General features: G+C 36.1%; 1 protein-coding gene across 1 annotated transcript; it reads left to right on the top strand.

Moving 5' to 3' along the window:
- The first annotated feature begins 1,594 nt into the window (after positions 1 to 1,594).
- On the top strand, positions 1,595 to 10,757 carry LOC110460648 (steroid 17-alpha-hydroxylase/17,20 lyase-like). Its single transcript, XM_021513681.1, has 6 exons — positions 1,595 to 2,452; positions 5,099 to 5,185; positions 5,502 to 5,708; positions 5,964 to 6,133; positions 6,363 to 6,466; positions 6,812 to 10,757. Exons 1-6 carry the CDS (start codon positions 1,745 to 1,747, stop codon positions 7,045 to 7,047), a joined length of 1,512 nt encoding a protein of 503 aa, XP_021369356.1. The 5' UTR covers positions 1,595 to 1,744; the 3' UTR covers positions 7,048 to 10,757.
- Positions 10,758 to 23,125: the final 12,368 nt, after the last annotated feature.

The raw sequence follows: 23,125 nt of genomic DNA, 5'->3' as shown, positions 1-23,125 counted from the left end.
GGGGATATACACGGACTTTACTCATACATACACCGCTTTTCTACTATCCATGTTTGTTTTAAACTTAACTTATCCGATAAGGTTTCCCTCTTANGCGCTCGGGAAATTTAAAATTTCCTTTTTAACTCATATGTTCACATATCTACATATACTGTCTTTTACCAAATATCAAATTACAATCATCAGTATGTGTCTTGCGTACATCTTTGTATATCGATATATATCTTATTTCTACATCTTTGTTTGTAGATACAGTTTTGTAATACAAATTTTACATCTCTCATTTGTGTTTGCACATACCTGACCATTTTATATCTTTGCTTGTTTATGCATATTTCGTATTTCTTATCATATTACGTACGTATTTCTCATTTCATCTCCTTCGTTGGTTGTATTTTTACCAATGTGTGTTAATTAATTGAATGTGTATATTCAGCAGGATAACATAAACTTTTAACTGACATTTATTTTACGTCTCTGCATGGCAATAGGTATTTGAAAAACAATCAGGAACGAAACTGATGCAAGCTCACTCTGTTTACTTTAGCATTACTATAACCTCGTACTACTCAGATTATGATTAATAAATAAATAAACTAAATAGGTATGTGTGTGTGGAATTTAAGGTATAACACTAACTAGATTAATGTGCTCGGGAGGTTTAAATCCTTCGTCATTTTATCCCAACGTTTACGTTCTATTTTTATCAATCTTGACCCACATACCAGCCGTATACTTACCTGAAGGTTCACGGCCGAGCTTTGGTGAGTCCTTTATTTAGCATACAAATGTAGGTCAGAGCTTTATTTAAACATTTGTACAAGCTATGTCAGGCAAAGCTTTGTTATAACATTAACTAACATAATTAGTTCCCCTAACCACGCGCTCCTGCGTGCTGATCCTAAACATCCGGTTTCTGCTGATCCGTCTGAGAACAGGTTATTATTGATTGTGTCAGAACAGCAGTTGTGTACCACAATGTGAAAAGCTGCCTATACTAGCACTGTAACCGCCTCTGGGTTACTCCAGGTCATCATGTTAAAATCGTACATCAGCGCCAGACAATACGTTAGCAGGTGTTTCTTTCATATAAATAAAGCATAAATGCGTATCTATGTTATGCAGTAGCTTAAAATAGATAAATCCTTTTATGTTCCAAATACTAATTTCATACTTCAGTCCACCGTCCCACAATTGATACATGTATGTCACTCCAGCAAGGCATGGTTAGCAACAACTATTGGCACGGGGAAAGTTTTTTATCAACAAACCTATATATCTACATAGATTTATATGTTGATATTTGAAAATAAGAAACTAGCATGGATGAGGTGCAATGTAAGTGATGATAAACAGCATGAAATGCAGACACTGTGATACAAGTGTCTCTCCAGAAAGCAACTGACTATTTAATGAAGCAATGCTTACTTCTCTCGGCTTTGCTGGGTATAATATATAAATAGCATGTACTGCGTCCCAGTGACCTAGAGGGAGGCAGCGGGCCAATGTTTGTAAACACAAGTCACGTGGCAGTACGTAGTAAGTAGGAGTGTCCGTACGCTCTCGGTACATAAACAAACCCTCGTGTCTTTATAACCATAGTAAAGCGAAAATCGTATGTGTACGTATCCTGTTCTGGTCACCAGAGGCAGAATTTAGCAAAAAAAGACAGTATATAAGCAAAATAGTTAAATTTACAGAAGAAGAGTTGATATTAAGTATCTGAGAAATTATATCAAAGAACATGGCATTTTTTGAGAGATTGTTAAACCAGGTGGACCTGTCTACTGTTTTAGTTGCTACGGCTGTATTCCTGACGACGTTTTGGTTGCTGCAACAGTATCGGAAACCACGATTGCCGCCAGGACCTATGGCATGGCCCCTCATTGGGAACATGCCGCAGGTATTTGGTAAGGCACTCCACCTTGCCCTGACCAATCTCGGTGACAAATATGGACCCCTCGTCTGGTTGAACATGGGAGGTGAAAATGTTCTTGTGGTGAACACCATTGATTCTGCCATTTCCAGTTTCGTGCGCCAAGGTCGTGTATTTGCTGGGAGGCCGAAACAACGCAAGACCGTAGAGGTTCTTCTTGGTCAAGGGAAAGACATCGTAATGAGTGATGCAGGACCTGGCTTGAAGTTTTACAGAAAGCTTGTACATTCATTTCTCTCCTCGCAGACAAAGGGAGGCAAAGTTCATTTGGAAGACATGATCATGTTGGAAACGGAGAGTTTGAGTGACAAACTGGCTCTTGTTTGTAAGACCGGTACGTCGTTTGATCCCAAACTTGACATATCCAGAGTGGTAGCTAATGTGTTGTGCATGTGCATTTTGGACAGGCGTTTTGAGGATGTGGACGATGCTTTTCTCGACCAGCTCCATATTATTCAAGACATTGTTGATAACATCGAAAGTTTCAACATCGTCGACGTTTTCCCGTTTCTTGAGGTATGTATATCAATTTATAAATGCTCGTCTTTTTATTTAAGATAGTCTGCAAATAAATATCCTCAATAAGATTCGTCAGTTTGGAAAGGTGTGATATCAAAGTTTTAATACGTACATTGTTTGTGTAAAAAGTACAACTTTGATATCTGCAAATATATACGTTTTCTTGATTTACGTCAAGATATGAAAACTTCCCAAGCGATCGATCTTTGCTCAGTCCCGGATAGAAGGTTGTGTTAAGCTGTGTACTCGGTCTGGTGTGGACGATCTTCACCACTGCCCACGTGTAACAGGTTCCGGGTGTTCACGCGCTCAACCGATTCCCTAACGATTGACAATTTATTTAAAAATTATAATAAACTATGCCAATGTCTACAAGATATATAGTGATAACTGTTATTGCTTAGATTTTCCTTTAGATCCTAATTACATTCTCATAAAATTGATCTATTTCTGTATTCAATGTGCGTATTTTATCATAAAATCTAGTATGCCCCGCGTTTCGTTGATTTACGCCAACAGTATTAGGTTGGGTAGTTTGGTTTTTCCAAATGCCAACGTGGGTGTCTGACCTGGACCGCTTGGAATGAGAGTATGTATGTCAGTTGACTAGAAGGTTCTGAATTGTTGTTATCGAATGCGATGGGTGTGTTCAGTATACAGGCTGTGATTGGTCGTTTCACTGAAAGTCCAAAGGTCGCATTCCTCGGATGCTCGAATATCACGTTCGGGTTCTTTATTACGACTCAGGAGACAAACAAATTTACTTTTCACGACCGTACTAGGGTGTATCGACTGTATGGATGAATGTATACGCATGTAACTCTATACTGACGGAAATTCCATTCAGTAAAATTTTCCATTCACATTACTGTAATAGATTGGATTTTAAAGATTGGTAGTACGATAGTAAATAAGGTGACACTGCCCCGTACTCTGCTGAACTAGGATGAACGGTCTTTGACCTGGGAAAGTTTATCCTATCTCCCACCCACAGACAGTGGGGTATAGTATACTGAGTTAATCGTTATCAACAACAAGTGATAATCAGTTAGTGACCACCTACACCCTCTAATATATATAATGTAGTGGCTAACGGTGATTTCCTGTGATATAGACTACATTTTACACGTTACATATTATAATCCCCACGTGATGATAACGACATTGCATCATTTAAGTACGATGACCAGTGTATATGCTAATGACTGCTTTGTTTTGACTAAGAGGCAGCTTCACATTATTATATACATGGCTCACTGCCAGATTTCTGACATACTTGGGCGCTATAAACGACTTCAAGGCGCATCAGTCAGTTTGCTGTATTGTATATATACACCGTCTGGTACAGTTGCCATTGTCTCTAAAAAAGGAAACAGCTAGTTTAGGTTTAGGTAGGAAGGAAATCGAATAACCCAATCAGTTCAACAAAGTGGCATAAAATAGTTGATACTACGTATCCCGTTCTAGGCCGACGTCACTATATCAGAGAGAGCTATTTATAACCCCGTGATATTTTGTACTTCGTAATTAAGTATTGCGGACTATATAAATTCTACGAAAAACAAGTAGCGATCTTCCATGTTTCAATGTTCGTGTCTGAATAATCTTACCTGTATCATACAACAGTGAATAGAGTACCCTAATCGGCGTGTTATGAATGGGAATACCGTGTATGTAACACAACCAGAGGTCATGGCTTTGGAGACGAGCCAAGGAGTTTCGGGGTAAAATGTGCTCCTCGTGAGAAATGATATCGGCCGGGTAGAGTCTGTAGTTGCCTCGGTACAGTGTATAGGGAACGTAAATGATAACCAGGTTAAAGGAAATAGGTTTAATATAATTAGATTTAATGCATATGAAGCCCAACAGAAAAGAGAATAGTGTGCTTCCACCGGGGATCGAGCCCTCGATTTCCAGATACCTGCCACACTACTCCCCCCTTTTTAAAAGTGTTCGCCCTCGAACATCACAACCCAGGTTGTAACACCTTGTCACCAAAGTGTGTGCCACGGACACCATTAGTAACAGAAAAGAGAGTAGTGTGCTTCCACCGGGGATCAAACACTCGATGTCCAGGTTCCTAGTTGGACGCTCTACCACTGAGCTAAAGGGAAATTCCCTCGAGCCCGAAGCTAGAAGGCGACCGTAATCCTATGTACAATTAAAAGCTGCTAAACATAATGTGTGTAGTTCCGCTGAAATAGTCTTATCAAAACAATTATTTGTACGTTTTATAAGTTAAAATGAGTTTAAATCTCATTTACAAATCATATTCGTAATTAAGTTATGCAAAAAGTGTCCAAGAATAAAAGAAACGTATTTGATATCGTCAGTATTGGCTCTATATGACCTGTAGAACAAGTTTTATATTACTGATAGATAATACAAGTTACTCCATTGTTCGTCTTAACAGAAACAATGTCTTGGTACAGTCCCAGTTATATATTAAAAGTTGAAATCAGGTAGTAGGTAATGTCTTGTTACTTTAAACCAAGTGAAAACATAATTTCAGATTGTCAAAACACAAAATTTCGAGAAAAACTATGTAGTTATTGATAAATGACTTTATAGATAACTAAATGATATAGCAGACAATTTTCGGGGAAATCCTGTATAATGTGCGACACTTGTTTCTGTTATTAGAGGTTCCCTATTCCTAGCTGGCGCCGTTTCCTCGGCAGTTTAAAGCGACGGGACGAGTGGCTTACCCAAGTCATATCCGAACATAAGGTAAGTGTGACGTCAGAGCACATCACATGTTTCGTTTCTATATGTGATGTCATAATGTACGAGGCATCATATAGTATCTGATCAAACAAACTCCTTAACAGGAATAATGTAAATAGTGAAACGTTACCAGTTGTACATGTGCTATCAATTTTTTACGTAAACCATGATAATGAATATAAGAACATTTCAAAAGTTTGCTCTGATAAATAAAAATCTATGAATAAGTGAAGACATATATTTCATAATTATACTTTTATATTTCTTTCCTTTTTTCGCTTCATTTTTTGACGAAGACATAATGATGTGCTTGTTACAGGAAACACTTCGTGATAACAATCGTGATTTACTGGACATATTGCTGAAAGAACAGCAACAAGCAAAGAATGACGGGGACAGGGAACGCCTCGCGCTTCTCAGTGACGTCAGCATCGGCCATATTGTTTACGAATTATTTGGCGGTGGAATCGAGTCTACAACCATGACCATACTTTGGTTTATTATCTACATGATAAGAAATCCACAGGTAGGTGTGCGTCCATTTCGTGTAGATATCACCATTAAAAGATGATTTTTTTGTCTCGTGTTTTTTTACCAATAAGTTTGATTTCCAATTACTGTGATACGTAACATGATGGTTATGTTGAAAATTTGGAAATAGTAGACTATTCTATATATGAAAATGAGTATCGTTGACCGTGAAATCATTTTAACTGTATGCTTTATATGCTGCCTCTTACCATTGAATATACTCAATGTATATCAAAACGTTTAATTGCAGTGGCAGAAAAGAATATATGACGAAATCCACAGCGTGACAGGCTCACATATTTTACCTAAACCATTTGACCGCTCGCGTTATCCTGTCCTGGAGGCCTCCATAAAGGAGACACTTCGTATGGCGGCCGTCCTACCAGTTGGGTTCCCCCACAGGACTATGGAGGATACACAGTGAGTCGTAGGCTATGTACTTTAATACACATTTAATCACTATGTGTACTATTACAGTTAATCACAATGACGAAATGATTTCGTAATTTCCTTTGGCTAAACTTGGACTAGATAACTGAGTGCAGAATAGGTTAGCCTACTTTACGAAAAACATGCATGCTTCCCAATCAAAAAAACTGTTCTTATTCGCCTTGCATGTTCAATCATTGCATTCGTTCTCTCTCCACAGACTTTCCGGGTTCCATGTCCCTAAGGACACCATGGTTCTGATGAATATCTGGGCTATCCACCACGACAAGCAAGCATGGCATGACCCATACTGCTTCAACCCGGGTAGGTAGCTCACCGTTAACACGTAAAGCATTAATACATTAATGATCAGCGATGGTAATCATTGGTGTAATTCACTTCTACTTTCGCTACCTATCTAGAGGATCTTGTTAAACTAGTGTCACTTTATTTGTATAATGTTTCATCGAATCTTGTCGACGATGATATTATGTATGTAGTGTTAAGCAACATCTAATGTAACTAATATCAGAACACAGACGATGACTTGGCGTAATAGATTATCTGCATGGCTTCGTTATCATTATTCGCTGAAACTACTTCAGTGCGGAGAGGCACGCCAGTGTTTGATCATTTCACTGTTTGTTATTGTAAATTTTCCTATTTTAGGTCGTTTCCTTGAAGAGTGTCCGGGAGAAAGGTACAGTTACTTACCGTTCGGAATTGGCAACCGAGTATGTCTGGGATCAAACATTTCCAAAATGGAAATATTCATGTACTGCGCTTGTCTCCTCTCCAAATACGAGCTCACATGTCCGGCTGGTGATCCACTTCCGGATATAACGGGTATTCCCGGACTGACCCTGAGGCCAAAACCATTCAAGATCAAGCTGATTGAGAGGTAAACTAAAGATCATCTCTTCAAGTTTAGAATGAATGGTGAGCCCATTTACCATGAACTTAGATTTGTCGCTGTTCCTAAACACGATCTGGTTGTCGACTCTTACCACCAAAACCATTTCCGAAGGGAGTGGCTTGTCACTTCCGGTAATGCAGCGTACACAGAAAGTTGGAGAATTGCGCGTGCTAGGTCTATGATCTATATCGTCACTAAGACAGAGACTGTAAAGCCGAAATATCCAACGATGATATCTAAAATCAAGTTTAAGAATACAAGACTTGGATTCGTTTTTGACTCAAATGCAATACCAGGTGATGAACAGGCTGATGGAGTAGGATGTTTTCGGAAAACATGATGGCTTTCACGATGTAAATGCCAAATGTGTGAATATATGAATAAGGATCAGCCTATCGCTTTTAACTTATACCATAGCAAGATATATATGGCTTATTCCTAATATTGTATAACTTTGTAAACACAGGCTTTGTATTGTGTATCATAACAGAACAGTCATACTACTTTCCTTTCTACAGTATTGTTTGTCAACAGTTATTTTTAAATCCAGGCATTTTGTAGTTTGTTCTGTTTTAATAATGAAATAATGTTATCATTGAACACTGTGATACTTGTTGTGATATACGAATGATTACTTACTTTTGTGCGAGTTTATTTTCGCGTTAATAGTGAAGAAGGTACCGCAGACATCCCATTGGCGTAAATCGTGATTTTTAATGTCTAAACGAATAAGTACAGGAGGTTAGTTGCGTGAAATTAAACTCACGCAAAATATATGTAATCTTCAGATTTGTACGATTTTTTGTAATTTATTTTATTTTAGAGAATAATTATTTCTTATAATTGTGCTTCAAACATGAGGAATTAATTGAATTGTAAAATTTTCGATAACAAATAATATTTTTTTTATATAAATACATACAAGCTATTTAACATGAAAATTTTAATCTCTCAAAATGTACTGAGTGACAGTAACTGTATGTGCAGAGGTATCATGCCTGTTGACATATAATGGTAGTGATAAAGTACGTTAAACAAATGTCTATTGTTTGCTTTATCGATTATCAGATGTCTTGTCCATGCCTGTTTCAGTCAAACTACGCTTAACGTTAATAACGTTAACTGTTCCAATATTTTGCCAATTTAAAAAAATTCTGAGCTAAATTTTATTCCTAAATTGCATTACGCATACGTATATCAGGCTAGCCTTACATCTGTTAGGCGTGTATGCCGGGAGAGACGTTGGCATTGTTCCATCTAAGACTGGATATTTGATCACGTATGTAGGTCACTGTGTAACCTGGTCGATTGTTTTCATCTGTGTGTTTTCAGTGCAGAGAGAGCAGACATATATACATTGTATAGAGGTAATAATTAGTTCAATTTCGAGATCGGGAAAATGCTTGTAAAGGCTAAATCGCTCTACATAATGTATATTGGCACACGCAACGTCGCCAGCAGGTCGTTTTTATACACTAATAAATGCTAACGAATGCCAGCTTCCATTTGATCTATGTACTTGTATAAGATTTTCTGTTGATGTTCCTCTTGTTAATCAATGGTACGTATGTACTCATAAAATCTACAGAGGGACTGACTGATTGATGGCACCGACAGTATCATCACACGTAGTAATTAACATGCCAGAGGAGGTCTGGGAATACTTGTCTATGTATAATTTGTAAGTATTCATCTTCTCCTGTCAAGCTAACTGGACTTCGTTGTCTGTAATCAGGCCATCGGCTACATATGGTGATGTGTGTGTTAAACCACATTTTCCCCTCTCTATCTCTGTTATATTTTGTTAAAATCTTATCATGTTACATTGTACATTGTATATCTATGAGAAAATTAGCAGTATATTGTAATTTCTCTATGTAAGCGAGTAAGAATATCGTCGAATGCGCTTATCGGAATGTTTGGCAACTGTAGCTCTGTTAGCTGATAAACATTTTTTAGTGCTGCGTGATAATTTTGTCAAGTCATGTTGTGGCCAAAGACAGTTTAATCAGTTCGAGTGACATAGATATTTTTGTTGATAACAATAAATTGTACTGTTAAAACTATCCGGGACATTTTATAACTCATGAAGAAAAGTTTAAAGATTTTTCGATCAATTTATTTAATTGTGATTGTTAATTATTTGCATTTGTTAAGCTTACAAATCTAAAATTAACTGCCTTGATATGCATATCCATTCTGCAGATTATATGTGTTATTGAGAACGATACTTTTGGATTTAGAAGATTTTAAATCACCTATTTCGAAAGACCTGGTGGTTTGAGAGAACGTTTATTGAGTAAAGTTTTGACCAAAAGTTTATAGTATCGATATAGTTATTAAATGTCACATGAATTTTACATTGACAATTGGAAGCTTTACCACTTTGTCAATGTTTATATAATGTAAATATTTCCGTCCAGTACTTTGACTAGGCTAGTGTACACTCCGTGTTATTATGTAATACCACATGTGGATGCGTCCAGAAACATGGTCTTGTGAAATATATAAGGTGGCTAATTTGTTCATTTTTGTTGTTTTGTCTTTTTTTTCTCTCGAAAAGACGAGAATCCACAAACCTTAATTATCGTTGTTTCGTCTTTTCGCCGCGAAAATTGAACGATAACACAACGAGAATTGTAAGTTACTGAGTCCCGTCTTTTCGGGTCGACAAGTACGACACAAATGACACGAATCAGCTACCGTAAATATAGGGCCTTCAGACGGTCTTCCTCTACCGGTAAGAGGCCAACCCGACTAACTGTCGACACGTTGTGATGTATGTGTAGAGTAGGTATGTACAATGTTTATGCCAGTACAATGTTTATGATTTATACACTAACACTGTAGCTACCTTTGTCGTACATGGAGTCGACAAAACCTCATCTACCAAAGATCTATCAAGGTGAAATCAGGATCTGAAATAGTTTCTGTAGTTTGGAATCTTTAAACAAATCATACCTATAAGATATGTAAGATAACACTTTTCTGAATAGGTATTTTAAAGGATAAGTGACGCTGGATACCAATAGTTCCCGGTGATCGTTAATGTTTTACAGAAAATTGTGCACATTTTACATGTAGTACTACTGAACAAAATCAACGCAATACTTTTCATTGTAAATAAAAACACTTTTGCTGTAAATATTGACAATTTTATAAAATGTACGTTAAGTTTTTATATACACCTTGTTGTTAACTTATTGTTCTACAAATGATTGCATTATATATATATTGTTTTATTATGTTAACTTTCATCTCTGTATATCGTAATCATTTAAACAATAACTGGTTTGTCTGGATGTAATGATTGTTGATATAATTACAAGTGGCCTCTGGCAAATCCCATAAAACCCGCTACATTCAGACAACCAGGTATTTTTTATATTTACATATTTTTCTTTTTTAACACATTTTATTTGTAATAAAACCATTTGCCCTGCCTCAAAATACATTTCAGACGGCCATTTTGTTTGTTTACATATTCCTACACCTGAAACAGGCAGTTGTAATTATAGTCGAGCAGTTGTAATTATAGCCTATATAATTACACTTGCCCTCTAACACTGTTGTAATGGGATGGCGCGGGGGCAAATGTAAATATATATATATACCTGGTATGATGATGAATATTACTTCAATACGTTGTTATTTGTTGTTCTACAGCCCTACTTGAATAAAGCAGCTAAATCATTTATATACACTATTTTATTTCTTTTTTAATTCAGCTTAACGACATGCTCATTTTTCATCTGGTGTCAATCTTACTTCCGTTACAAAATAAAATGCATTAAGAAAATAGGTTTTCGTTTCAGCTAGAATTTTGGTAAACGAAACAGAAATCACTCTGTCTGTCTGTCTGTCCGTCCGTCCGTCTGTCTGTCTGTCTGTCTGTCTGTCCGTCCACAAATTTTGTTCCTGGCTGATAACTGTGGTATTTATTGACCGATGTACATGAAACTTGGTCAAGATGTTTAGTTCACAAAAATACACATTGAGGTAAAAAGTCAAGGTCAAAGGTCAAGGTCATAAGGTTCAAAGTTCAAGGTAAAATTTTACATCTTTTTACTGATGAACATTTTGTAATGACATTATGAAGCAAAGTTGATCAGAATTAAACAAGGAGTCAACTGTTCAAAGGTCAAGGTCATAGGGTCAGGGGTCAAGGTCAAATTTTGTAGCTTTTCACTGGTGAACATTTCGCTGTGACATTATGGAGCAAAGATGTTCGATATTAAACAAAGAGACACACTGAGGTAAAAAGTCAAGGTCAAAGGTCAAGGTCATAAGGTTCAAAGTTCAAGGTCAAATTTTACATCTTTTCACTGATGAACATTTTGTTATGACATTATGAAGCAAAGTTGATCAGAATTAAACAAGGAGACAACTGACCAAAGGTCAAGGTCATCGGGTCAGGGGTCAAGGTCAAGTTATGCACCTTTTCACTGATGAACATTTTGCTATGACATGATGAAGCAAAGTTGATCAGAATTAAACAAGGGGTCAACTGACCAAAGGTCAAGGTCATTGGGTCAAAGGTCAAGGTTAAATTTTGTATCTTTCACTGGTGAACATTTCGCTTTGACACTTTGAAGCAATGTAGCTCAGAGTAAACAAGGAGTCAATTGACCAAAGGTCAAGGTCACTGGGTCAAAGGTTAAGGTTAAATTTTGTATCTTTTCCTTGATGAACATTTTGTTATGACATTATGAAGCAATGTTGTTCAGAACTTAACACAGAGTCAACTGACCTTAGGTGCAGGTTACGGGTTTCAAAGGGTCAAGGTCAAGTTTTGTATTTTCACTGATGAACATTTTGTAATGATATTAAGGAGCAAAGTTGGTCGGAATTAAAGAATAAGTCAACTGACCAAAGATCAGGGTCACTGGGTTAATGGTCAAGGTCATTCGGTTCCAAAGGGCAAAGACAAAGTGGATCTCTGACTTTGACCCTGGCTCTTGATGGAGGAGGTATATAAGGTTAAATAAAACAATTCAAATCTAACAAATGAGTATTGCACCAGTATTTACATTTCTGTTAGCCCAGCAAATATGGAGGTGGAAGGAAACAAGACTCACATCATAGTACATGTAAGATGTATATTTTGCTACCTTGCGATTCTTTTTTGAAGTCCACATATCAAACGTCAAGCTCAGCTATATGGGCAGGTTGCTTCTTGATGATTATGGGGGATATATTGCCACAAGACGGGGCCCTTACTGACCTGTCAGTGTTCTAGTTATTTTATTTATTTTCATTTAAAACATCAATAATGTTACTGTGGAAATGAAAGGGAATGGAATAGGACCGAGTTCATTGCTTGGTAATTTCTAGACTCATCAGTGATTGATAAAGTGTTAGAGATAGAGTGTTTGATATAATTGTAAACATACCAACGTTTTCACGATAGGGGATTGTAAAAGAGGAACCTCGTGACCTCGATAAAACTTCTAGTCCATGTTGGATGTTAAGCCTGATCGGTTATTCTGATTTACTTTCTTATTAAGCATTTCTCGAGTATGTAACACAACACGAGTGACAAGAGTTGATGGTTGGTTAGAAGTTTATCAATCTCAAGTGTTGGGATTGGTCTCTGTCGTTGGTATTAAACGTCCCTAGCCCTTCTAGTCTCTTCTCGCGCCGTACCTTGTTCGTCTAACATCTTCTGTCGCCGTACCTTGTTCGTCTAACATTTTCTCTCGCCGTACCTTGTTCGTCTAACCTCTTCTCTCGCCGTACCTTGTTCGTCTAACCTCTTCTCTCGCCGTCCCTTGTTCGTCTTACATCTTCTCTAGCCGTCCCTTGTTCGTCTAACATTTTCTCTCGCCGTACCTTGTTCGTCTAACCTCTTCTCTCGCCGTCCCTTGTTCGTCTAACCTCTTCTCTCGCCGTACCTTGTTCGTCTAACATTTTCTCTCGCCGTACCTTGTTCGTCTAACCTCTTCTCTCGCCGTCCCTTGTTCGTCTAACCTCTTCTCTCGCCGTACCTTGTTCGTCTAACATTTTCTCTCGCCGTACCTTGTTCGTCTAACCTCTTCTCTCGCCGTACCTTGTTCGTCTAACCTCTTCTCTCGCCGTACCTTGTTCGTCTAACCTCTTCTCTCGCCGTACCTTGTTCGTCTAACATTTTCTCTCGCCGTACCTTGTTCGTCTAACATCTACTCTCGCCGTCCCTTGTTCGTCTAACATCTTCTCTAGCCGTCCCTTGTTCGTCTAACATCTTCTCTAGCCGTCCCTTGCTCTTCTCCCCTTATCTCCTTTCTAGGTTATATTTATACCCGATTATAATCTATTGGTACGTGCATAGGTGGTCAGTTGAGACTATCAGCTCATATCTATGTAATCCTGGATTCACTGATATACGTAACCAATTACACACGTCGTACCACTAATTGTGCGTTACAAATATGAAACGTGGCATTTTCATAGTTTTATTTGCTAAATATTTACATTCTGTATGCTTAGACCCATTGACAAAAATTACATTCATAAATGCATAACACAGGTGTTCATAGAATCTCAGCACGTGGGAACTGATAGTAACCTGATCACACTGCGTAGTAATACACTACAAAAACTACTCACTCGGAACGACCGACCTAGATGCTTAATTCTTACATCTTAAAATATTATTGAACTGTGCTTGGTGAAATATCCACGTATTCACGTGTCCTGTGCTACAAATAAACATTGAATATGGAACTACATTTTGTTGTGTTATTGTTGTTGACGGTTGCTAAGATCTCTCACGATAGTGTCACATTTCCCCGCGAAAAAACACTGTTCTCGCCACTGCGTTGCACCCGTGTATAAGCAGGAACAAACCCTGTTTATTTGTTTTATTCGTTGTTATATCGATCCACTGAAAGGATTCGTCAATGTAAATATAAGGAATGATATTTATTTTTTCAACATTTATGAGGTCATAACAACAATGGGTTTTTGGACATATTTTACATGAATCGCTAACGCGATTCATTCAATATGTCCATAAACCCATTGTTGTTATGACCTCATAAATGTTGAAAAAATAAAAATCATTCCTTAAACCATCAAAATCGATTATAGTTTTGATGTTATGTATATATTCATCAAAACAAGAAAGGTTAACAAGAATTGTATCAGGGGCCTCTATAACATGTTTTTTTTTTTAAATATGTTGAATTTAGTAGGAAATGATTAATATGGATGTATGATTTTGGAATATTAGAGGTTTAAACAATTCGTTACGGTTCAGCGATACTTTGGGATCTTGAAGTCATGTTTTTAAGTTTTTAGTAGCGTGTATGACCACCATCAGCCTGGATGACTGCATTACAACGACGCCGCTTTGCTCTAGTGAAACGTCGGAATATATCAAGGGGATTTTGTTCCACTCTTCAGTTAATCTGATACGATTACCACCGGAAATACCAACCAGGACCATGACGTCCCCCAATCAAACCTGTCACGTTAGTTAACACAGCAGTTTGCGAAGCTTTCACGACTCGAGACTATGCAGTTACCCATCAGTGGTGAGCTCGAGCTAGATACGACAAATGGGTATGATGTAAGTATTCACATGGGAACTTAACGCGCAGAAGCTGCAGCTATATCCGGCTGTCTTCACAAGGGGTGGTAACTCGTGGTCTACCGCTTCTTTGGCGGTCGTACGTCGACACTGCCGCACTCAAAACTTCACGATGCTTCACCCCTATCTGGGGCATACCAAACGCTCTGTCTATCTCTATTTAGACAGCCACTGCATTGCCTAAACGGATAACTTTACAAACTAATCTAGTGAGTTTTCACCAGTTAACGGTTTTGAATATGTGTACACTCTGCTTTAGACTGTTCAGTGGCGGTAAACAAGAGAAAAAGTGAAGAAATCTGTTTGGAGCTTCATGGTGACCGGCGAGTTGCACGCATGATTGATTTAATTTAAAATACTGCTAATCGATACAAACATTCTTACTAAACTTGCTAGCCACTAAAAAGTCATTTTATAATCAACGATATTTTGGCGTTTTACAAGGTAGTATGTTAACCTTTCTTGGTTTTGCTGAGTATATGTAAGTTTGTTGAATCATTTCTTTGTTATCCCCGCTTTCACCGAAACGGCGGATATTAATTTGGGTTTGTCAGTCTGTCTGTCACGCTTCGTTTCCGTGCAATAACTACAACAAATGTTGACCGATTTTCTTCACACTTGGTCACAGGGTTAAATGTCTTAAGGCCTCGACCAAGTTCGATGACCACTTTCAGCGGACATCATTTGGTGGAATTATTGCCCCTTGAATAACGAAAAACGTCAGTATCTGCTGCGCTTCATTTCCGTGCAATAACTACAACAAATGTTAACTGATTTTCTTCAAACTTGGTCACGGGGTTAAATGCCTTACGGGCTCGGCCGAGTTTGATGACCACTTCCAGAGAACTCGATTTTGTGGAGTTATGGCAGTTGAATAACGAAAAGGTCATTATCTGCTGCGTTTCGTTTTCGTTCAATAACTACAATAAATGTTAACCGATTTTTTTCAAACTTGGTCACGGGGTTAAATGCCTTACGGGCACGGCTACGTTTAATGACCATTTTCAGCGGACCCCATTTGGCGGAGTAATGGCCCCTTGAATAACGAAAACGTCATTATCTGCCGTTTCTGTTCATTAACTCTCGCAAAAATTAGCCAAATTCCTTCAAACTTGATAACAATGTTTTAGTTCCTGTTTTTCCACCCTTCTCGGGCACTCTTTGGTTTTCGTGTGATAATTGCTGTAGATATTGTTCAGATGTTTTAACCGAACTCCGTATGCATATCCGACTCATGCTAAGTTTGCCAACCGATGTGATTTGTGCATATTTACGGATAATCATTGAGGTATAGGGCTTTTTTCTTTCTTCAAGTTTCAAGCTGTACATTATGTCTTAACTGCACGATACTCACATGTTTAAACCTAACCTCAATAATGTAAACCAACAATTGACCTGAATGCGGGGGATATAAATTCCCCGAAATTGCTTTTTGGTCATTGCAATTGAACAGTTGTTAATAAAATGGAATTTGTTACTTACGATTTTGTGTTTCCTGATAGCCTGAGAATGTCGTTATATCATAACAAAAAACATTCCAGATGAATTTTCAAATCTAATTTATTTGCAGTAAACAACACATAGCTTTTTTATAGGTAATACATGATTGCTGGTTTGAGATAAAACCGACTATCTCTGATCTTAAGTGTCCCTGGACAAGGTATTTTACCTTTATTTAGATACTCTGTCTATATATATCTGTTTTATTTGTTATTCGTATCTGGTTGTGTAAACAACACACCCAAATGTCAAGGATAGCGGTTGTAAATTGCGTGTGTGAGTCTTTCATAAAACACTTCTGTCAAAGCAGATCATTCACAATGAGTCATGGGTATTATATCCTGTAAAATGAGAAGCGGATGTCAACATAACACCCGGATTACTATCAGGAAGATTACATCTCATTCGATCTTTACAAAATAAGAACGACAACTCTTGTATTTACTATTGGGAAATACCCATTATCATTTCGCGTAAAAAGGCATTCAAACTTTTGCTACCAATATATATTTTATTCCTAGTTCCTTAAAACTAAAGATCAGTGTTTCCCACATCCTGCTAGGCAGCAAGGACGTGTCAACTTTGATGACAACAATTCGTTTCATTACAATTGGAATCGACGCCGGGGTAAATTGGTCTACAATACACATTTTGAAATATTACAGAAATTAAACTGTTTGGAGAGTGTTTCTGGTTATTAAAGTCATTGTATATAAATATATCCTGGGAATCAAACAAGGTATAGATGGCGCCATGATTTTATAAATCAATTAGTTAGATGTAAAGCTTATCCATGCATCAAATCCCCTGCACTGTTTTAACTAATCAGATTCGGCGTTATTTCCTTTGATATCTGAAAAGCATCGACATACTTACTGTTAAAATAACTGCTTCTTTTCTTTGTGTTTCTAATGATAACTCCACATAAAGCGTATTGATTAACCAGGAAAATGTACACACTTCAATATTTACAATATTCCATTTATAATGGTGTAAGGGAGGCTACTCCTGCTACTGAAATGCCTTATACCACGTTCTGCATCATACCAGGAAAATTGAGCAATTATCAACAGTTTTTGTGATAGCGAACTGTCATGTTACTGGTGTCATTGACGCATTGAATTAACTTTGAAGAAAAATAGTCGTTCCAATTTAACGATAACATATAGCTCCTTCGAAAAATAGTTTGGTCACAACCTTTTAGCGATTTTTTTTAATGAGTGGATCAAACTTTCTATGACTTTTATCACAAAAGACTTGGTTCTTTTCATAATATCTACAAAGAATAATTTACTGACGATTCCTTTTATCTATCAACTGAGTATCAACACTAAAAATAATAGTATCTGCTGAACAACTTATACAGTCAGCTTCTCTCTTCAGTCAATATTTAACGTCAGTGTATGGACATTGCCGATTAAAAGTGTTCAGTACTGATTACGTATTACTTCAAAAATATAGCCAGCTCTGTGACATCAAAATTCAAAGATTATATTTCTGTGATACGAGGAATCGTGCGGATAATTTGCTTGTTTTTTGGGGGGGTTTTGAGGTATTGAGTAGGCATGTTTTCAATTCATTTTATTATCAGTTTGTTCATGTACCAGTAAAACAGGACGAGCGAAATATGCAAATTTGATATGAGGTAGGTGTCTAAATGAAGTTTGAATATTGTTGATATTGAGCTTTTACCTCCGTGGAACTAACTCTGACTGCTATTCCGTCTTTGCGTATTGCAGAGTTATGTCATTTGTTTGTGAGAGTAACGTCATTATTTTTGAGAAAACGACGTAATTTTCTCACACAAACCAATGACGTAACAATCAATACCTGCTCACAAGAGAAGATAACTCTGTAATACGCAAAGACGGAATAAATCAATTCGTAATTACAATCACAACTACTTACGACCAGACCTTATACTTACGGAAATTTTGTGTACTAATCGGCAACCTTGTTGCGTCCCTGCAATGGAATGCAGACGGCCATTGTATTCAACAATTATGAACATTGTACATTGTATGTTGCTCTTTAGGTGAGTAATGATGTCAAACCACGAGCACTGTTTAACAACTCTACGCGCTTTATTGACGTCTAAAATTTTCAGAGGCTCGCATAATGGTTAATTTTGAAGCAACGACAGGCTGTGACTTCACTATGAACAATTACATGAAACCTAAAAAATAGATAAATTGGCGCACAAGGACAAAATCAGAAAACAAGTCATCACGAGAAGACAACTTGAACCAAAGTAGCCGCCAAAACAAAAGGAAAAGCACCATGGACTAAAACAAAGGAGTGTGGAGAAGTGTTTCATGGAGCACAGATGGCTTCCGTCATAATGTTTCCAGCCAAAGGTGAGTTGGTCATCAACCGGTATGTATTTGTTTTCTTTTACTATTTACTGGTACTTTTACTATTGTTTCATCATTATCAAACGCATGTTTCATATGTGTTAAAAGTTTCATTTATTGCTCGGATTGCAGGTCTTATGCAACATATAGTTTTGATAACTGCATAATAACAGATCCTGTAGCGAACAAACGAAAAATATTTTTTGATAATTTTAAACGAAACAAACTGCAACGCAATATAAGCGCCAATGCAGCGTATGCTATGGAAACATCAGCCCCGTATATTAGGCGAGATTTGCACGCTTAAGTAATTTTGCACATTACTGAAAATATTTTCACATGTTTGAGTAATTCACTGTATGAACATTTTTGCTCTTATGAGCAAATTGTTATGTTAAGTTACACTATGTAAGGACTGGTGTAAAGTTATTACAATATTTAAACAACAGGTAGGTAGCCAATATTTGCAACAGCGTAAATTTTGGTAGGTTAAACTCACAGCAAATTCACTAATATCGGCATTTCCTAAAAAAGATGCACAGTTATTAGATCAAAGCGTCAGGACTTACAACGCTCTATCTGAAGTGTTAAAAATGCCATAGCTCCATAGTATTTCTAAGTATGGAGCGCTTCACCGGAGGAGGGAGGGGGTCCCTCCATTACCTTGAAACAAACATTAAGGTTATCTTTACCATGCTTATAAGGTAGCAAGATAGCTTGTGCACATCCTCTTGGGTGAAATGTGTTAAGAGCACCAATTGTAATATTAGTACAGCAATATCGATCATGAGTTTGACCAAATATTCCATTTATGTTATATTATTCTAAATCAATGTAATATTGTTGCATGATTTGTGTAAATACACAAAGAATCTTTTGAATCTGCTAGTTACTACACCTGCATTTTACTACACCTGAATTTGTTTTAACTCTCTAGAAACATTTTCAGTAATTCGGCAACTAAGTCTTCTACAATGTATATACCTGCGGGATATCTGCTCTGCTATTTTAGGGAATGGTTATTTACTATTTCACATACGTACCCTTATGTTGTATCAGTCAATGTACAGGCCTTTTGGCGTATAAAAACGCATGACAACTACAAGAACGGAAATCGAAGGGGGAAGCGTAGAAGAAGCAACAAGTGCAATAGCATAGTTTTAAAAAAGAACAACTAGAACCTCCAGTTGTAGTTTTTTGTCGTAAAAATACAGGGAATGCAAGATTATTACTTTAAAATCTTTCTATTTTTTAAGTTAAACATTAAAAATCTCGAGTAAGATAAATATTGTATGATAAATAGCCATCATTTATGTATTCGACATCAGTTAACATAGTCCACTAATCACTGTTGTGCACTTCCGTTCTAATTCACTAATTCAACCGACTAGATTCCGCATGTAAATAAGAAATAAGAAGTGTTTATATATATATATATATATATATATATTTTATTTATAGATTAAAAAAGATTTTTATTTTTCTTATTATAGAATTTTTTCTTTTTATATTATTTCTTCGTCAAAAATGATCCTTACGGACGAAGAAATAATATAAAAAGAAAAATTCTCAACAACGAGTCTTAAGTACTTTCATCTCTTCTACATAAAAGTGTTTCATTTCTTTGGAACTTCAGATGCAATGATTGTGTAAATTTCGCTCTCCAAAAAATACAAAATATAAATATATAAATATATATTGTGTGATTAACAAATTCAAAAGTTCTTCCATACAGTGGAAAATGTAACATCAAACACAGTTTTATCGAAGCTATTTAAAACCTCAGCATGAGGTAAACGTCTGGTTCAACAACCCGCTTACAATATGTATTGGTAGAAAAGATAATTGTTAACTACATGTCTGACAACAAATGTTATTATCACGTTCAATTTTAAAATAATTCGGCATCCCAGATTAACTTAATGCTTCATTCAACAATTGTAGACTATTTGAAAAAACTTGCACGACGTTGTTTTAGAAATTTTGTATAGCATTATCAGAATTATGTGTTATATAAGTGTATTGATTACAACGTTATGATAAGAATTTATATTTTACGGATAGATTCTCACCTCGACAATGACCAATAACTGGACAATGGTCACTTGTTCATTCAACCAGACACTTGTTTTCTTCATCTGGACACCTGACACCACAAACTTAGCCAGTCTATCCAAACTCGCTAGTCAAGTGTATTGTCCAGAGTCAATGAACAAATCATTTTCTAACCGACATTCCAATAAACAGCCATTGTTTCTGATCCGACAGCTGTTGAAATCGACAAGATTATGAATACTAGTAATGATATTTATTGATATATGGGTTGGGTATATAAGGGTAAAATTTCGTGATACTTATACTAGTTTAGCAGAAACGACATTATATCGACATGGATACCTAATAGGTTAGTGCGACGCTATGGGTCGTTTGCTGGGAATATGTTTACTCCAATATGGATAAGTCATCTTTCACTGAATATGTTACAGCCTTGGAAACGTCTGCACTTTAAGCCTGCTAAGCGTCATGAGACTAGATTTCAATATGAATTTAAACCTAACAGAACAGTGATTGTTCATAACAGGTTATCAACAACTGCTGAGGATGTTACTTTCTTTGTGAAATGTGTCTCATAACGACAAAGGTTGTTTGTAGTTCTGAAGAAAAGTTCTAATTTATTACAACTCTAGACTTTGGTGGTTGTACTTCAACATCGTGTGGCATCGTATCATACGATCAATGGATTCGGTATGTGTACCATAGTGGGATCAACAGTATTCTCGAATATTACATACGGTTTCCAGATAAATTATATTGCTAAAGAATAATCTTTGATACATTTTGATAACATACTCAATTATATCATAATGTGCCCTCCATAGGGTGAAGTAAGACTTCTCCTCATTGAGAGTCAGGACACAAGAAATATATGTCCAATCAACTTTTTTTTGTAAAAATTCCAACGTAAATTAAGTGAAAAAAAGCTCTTTAAAAGCCCCAAAATTCCAGCCATATTCAGCATATATCTTCATTTATACAAAACCAACCTTTCTTAAACTGAAATTGTAATATACCCTACATATCAGAATAAAAGTGTTTCATTTCTTTGGAACTTCAGATGCAATGATTGTGTAAATTTCGATCTAAAAAAATTGTTAACAGTATATTACGTAAAATTAAATTAGTTCTTCTAAAAGACCAGTATCAGTGTATAAGATGCACTTACCAAGTGAACGACAGGAAAAAACTAAAACAATCAACATACAGCACCAGGGTAACAAACCTAACACTACATTTTATATAATCGGAGTAGAAAAATAATAATGATTTAATTTACAATTACATCGGTAATAAACCAACAATATAAATATAGTAACCTCAGGAACAATACTAATATTACAAACATATTAACGATATTATAAACTATTACAATTATCAATATCGTATCCTGAATAACAAAACTGACAACATTATTTAAATAACCGAAATTATGTCCATACAAATATAGTAAAGAGAACGAAAATATACAAGACCAATCTATTAAAATGTTTCATTTTCCTAAAATGATTATAAGGCAAACGCCTGAATAATTTAGTATATTTCAAACTAATTTAGTAACAAGTTGAAATCGATTTGGTCCAAAACTTTAAACACTTAACTATATAAAATCAATAACCTTTATATTAACAAAAGGATTCGTAGTATCACCTTGAAGAACAATATATCTCTAATAAGAAGCTTCTCGCTAGAAAAAAATCTCGTTAAATAATGCAGTATCAAAGTTATACACATGGGCCACTTAAAAAAAGTGAAAACCTTGAATGCAATTTCATTAAATTCAGAAATTGTATTTCAAATACATGTACGTCTATTAAAGGTTAAAAATGATTTTAATATCACCCAAAATGTCAACCCCTTGATAAGTGATGTCCAATAACCCTAATTAAACATGGCGTATACAAAGAAATAAGAATTTGTTTTTGAGCTGTTCAAATAGTACAGAACAACGTAAAGTTAGTCTGTAAGAAAGCATTCTAGCCGATTCGTCATAAAATAGGTAACTTGTGTTACAACATTAACATATTCTATTGCGATCAAAATGAATGCTACGAAATGACATAGTATCTAAAGTTCATTGCGGTTGTTCAATATGACAGATAGCGGATGAACATTGCAGGTGATCAAACCAACTTTTAGGTGTCTTATTGAACCTTAGCTAAACACATTTTCCGTGTAACATAGTCTAAGATTCCAACCGTATATTGTGGCTGTCATGTGTCTATCTCATCTTTTCGGATGATAATTATTTGATATTTTAACAACTTACATATGCAGAACCGTTTGAAGTTACTACTGTTTGTTGATCAAAATACAGATTTGGGTGTAGTTTGAGAAACATTAAAAAATATGCAAACATTAAATAGATCCAACTAAAAAATATTATTATGACGTTGACATATTAAATATAAATTTTTGTTTCCTTTCTTCTTAGAGATTTTTAATTGACTGTCTATAAACTTATTTGTTCGTGAAATGTTAATAAAATGTGTCTTCAAAAGTTTTGATAAGCTGTGTCTAACCATTTATACCAATTTTGGGACAATGAAATATGTTTACAATACAAGCCAAAATAAAATCATAAATGA

The sequence above is a fragment of the Mizuhopecten yessoensis genome, unplaced genomic scaffold, assembly GCF_002113885.1.
Source record: "Mizuhopecten yessoensis strain PY_sf001 unplaced genomic scaffold, ASM211388v2 scaffold10447, whole genome shotgun sequence".
Lineage (NCBI taxonomy): Eukaryota > Metazoa > Mollusca > Bivalvia > Pectinida > Pectinidae > Mizuhopecten > Mizuhopecten yessoensis.
This window is presented reverse-complemented; position numbering and strand designations above follow the sequence as displayed.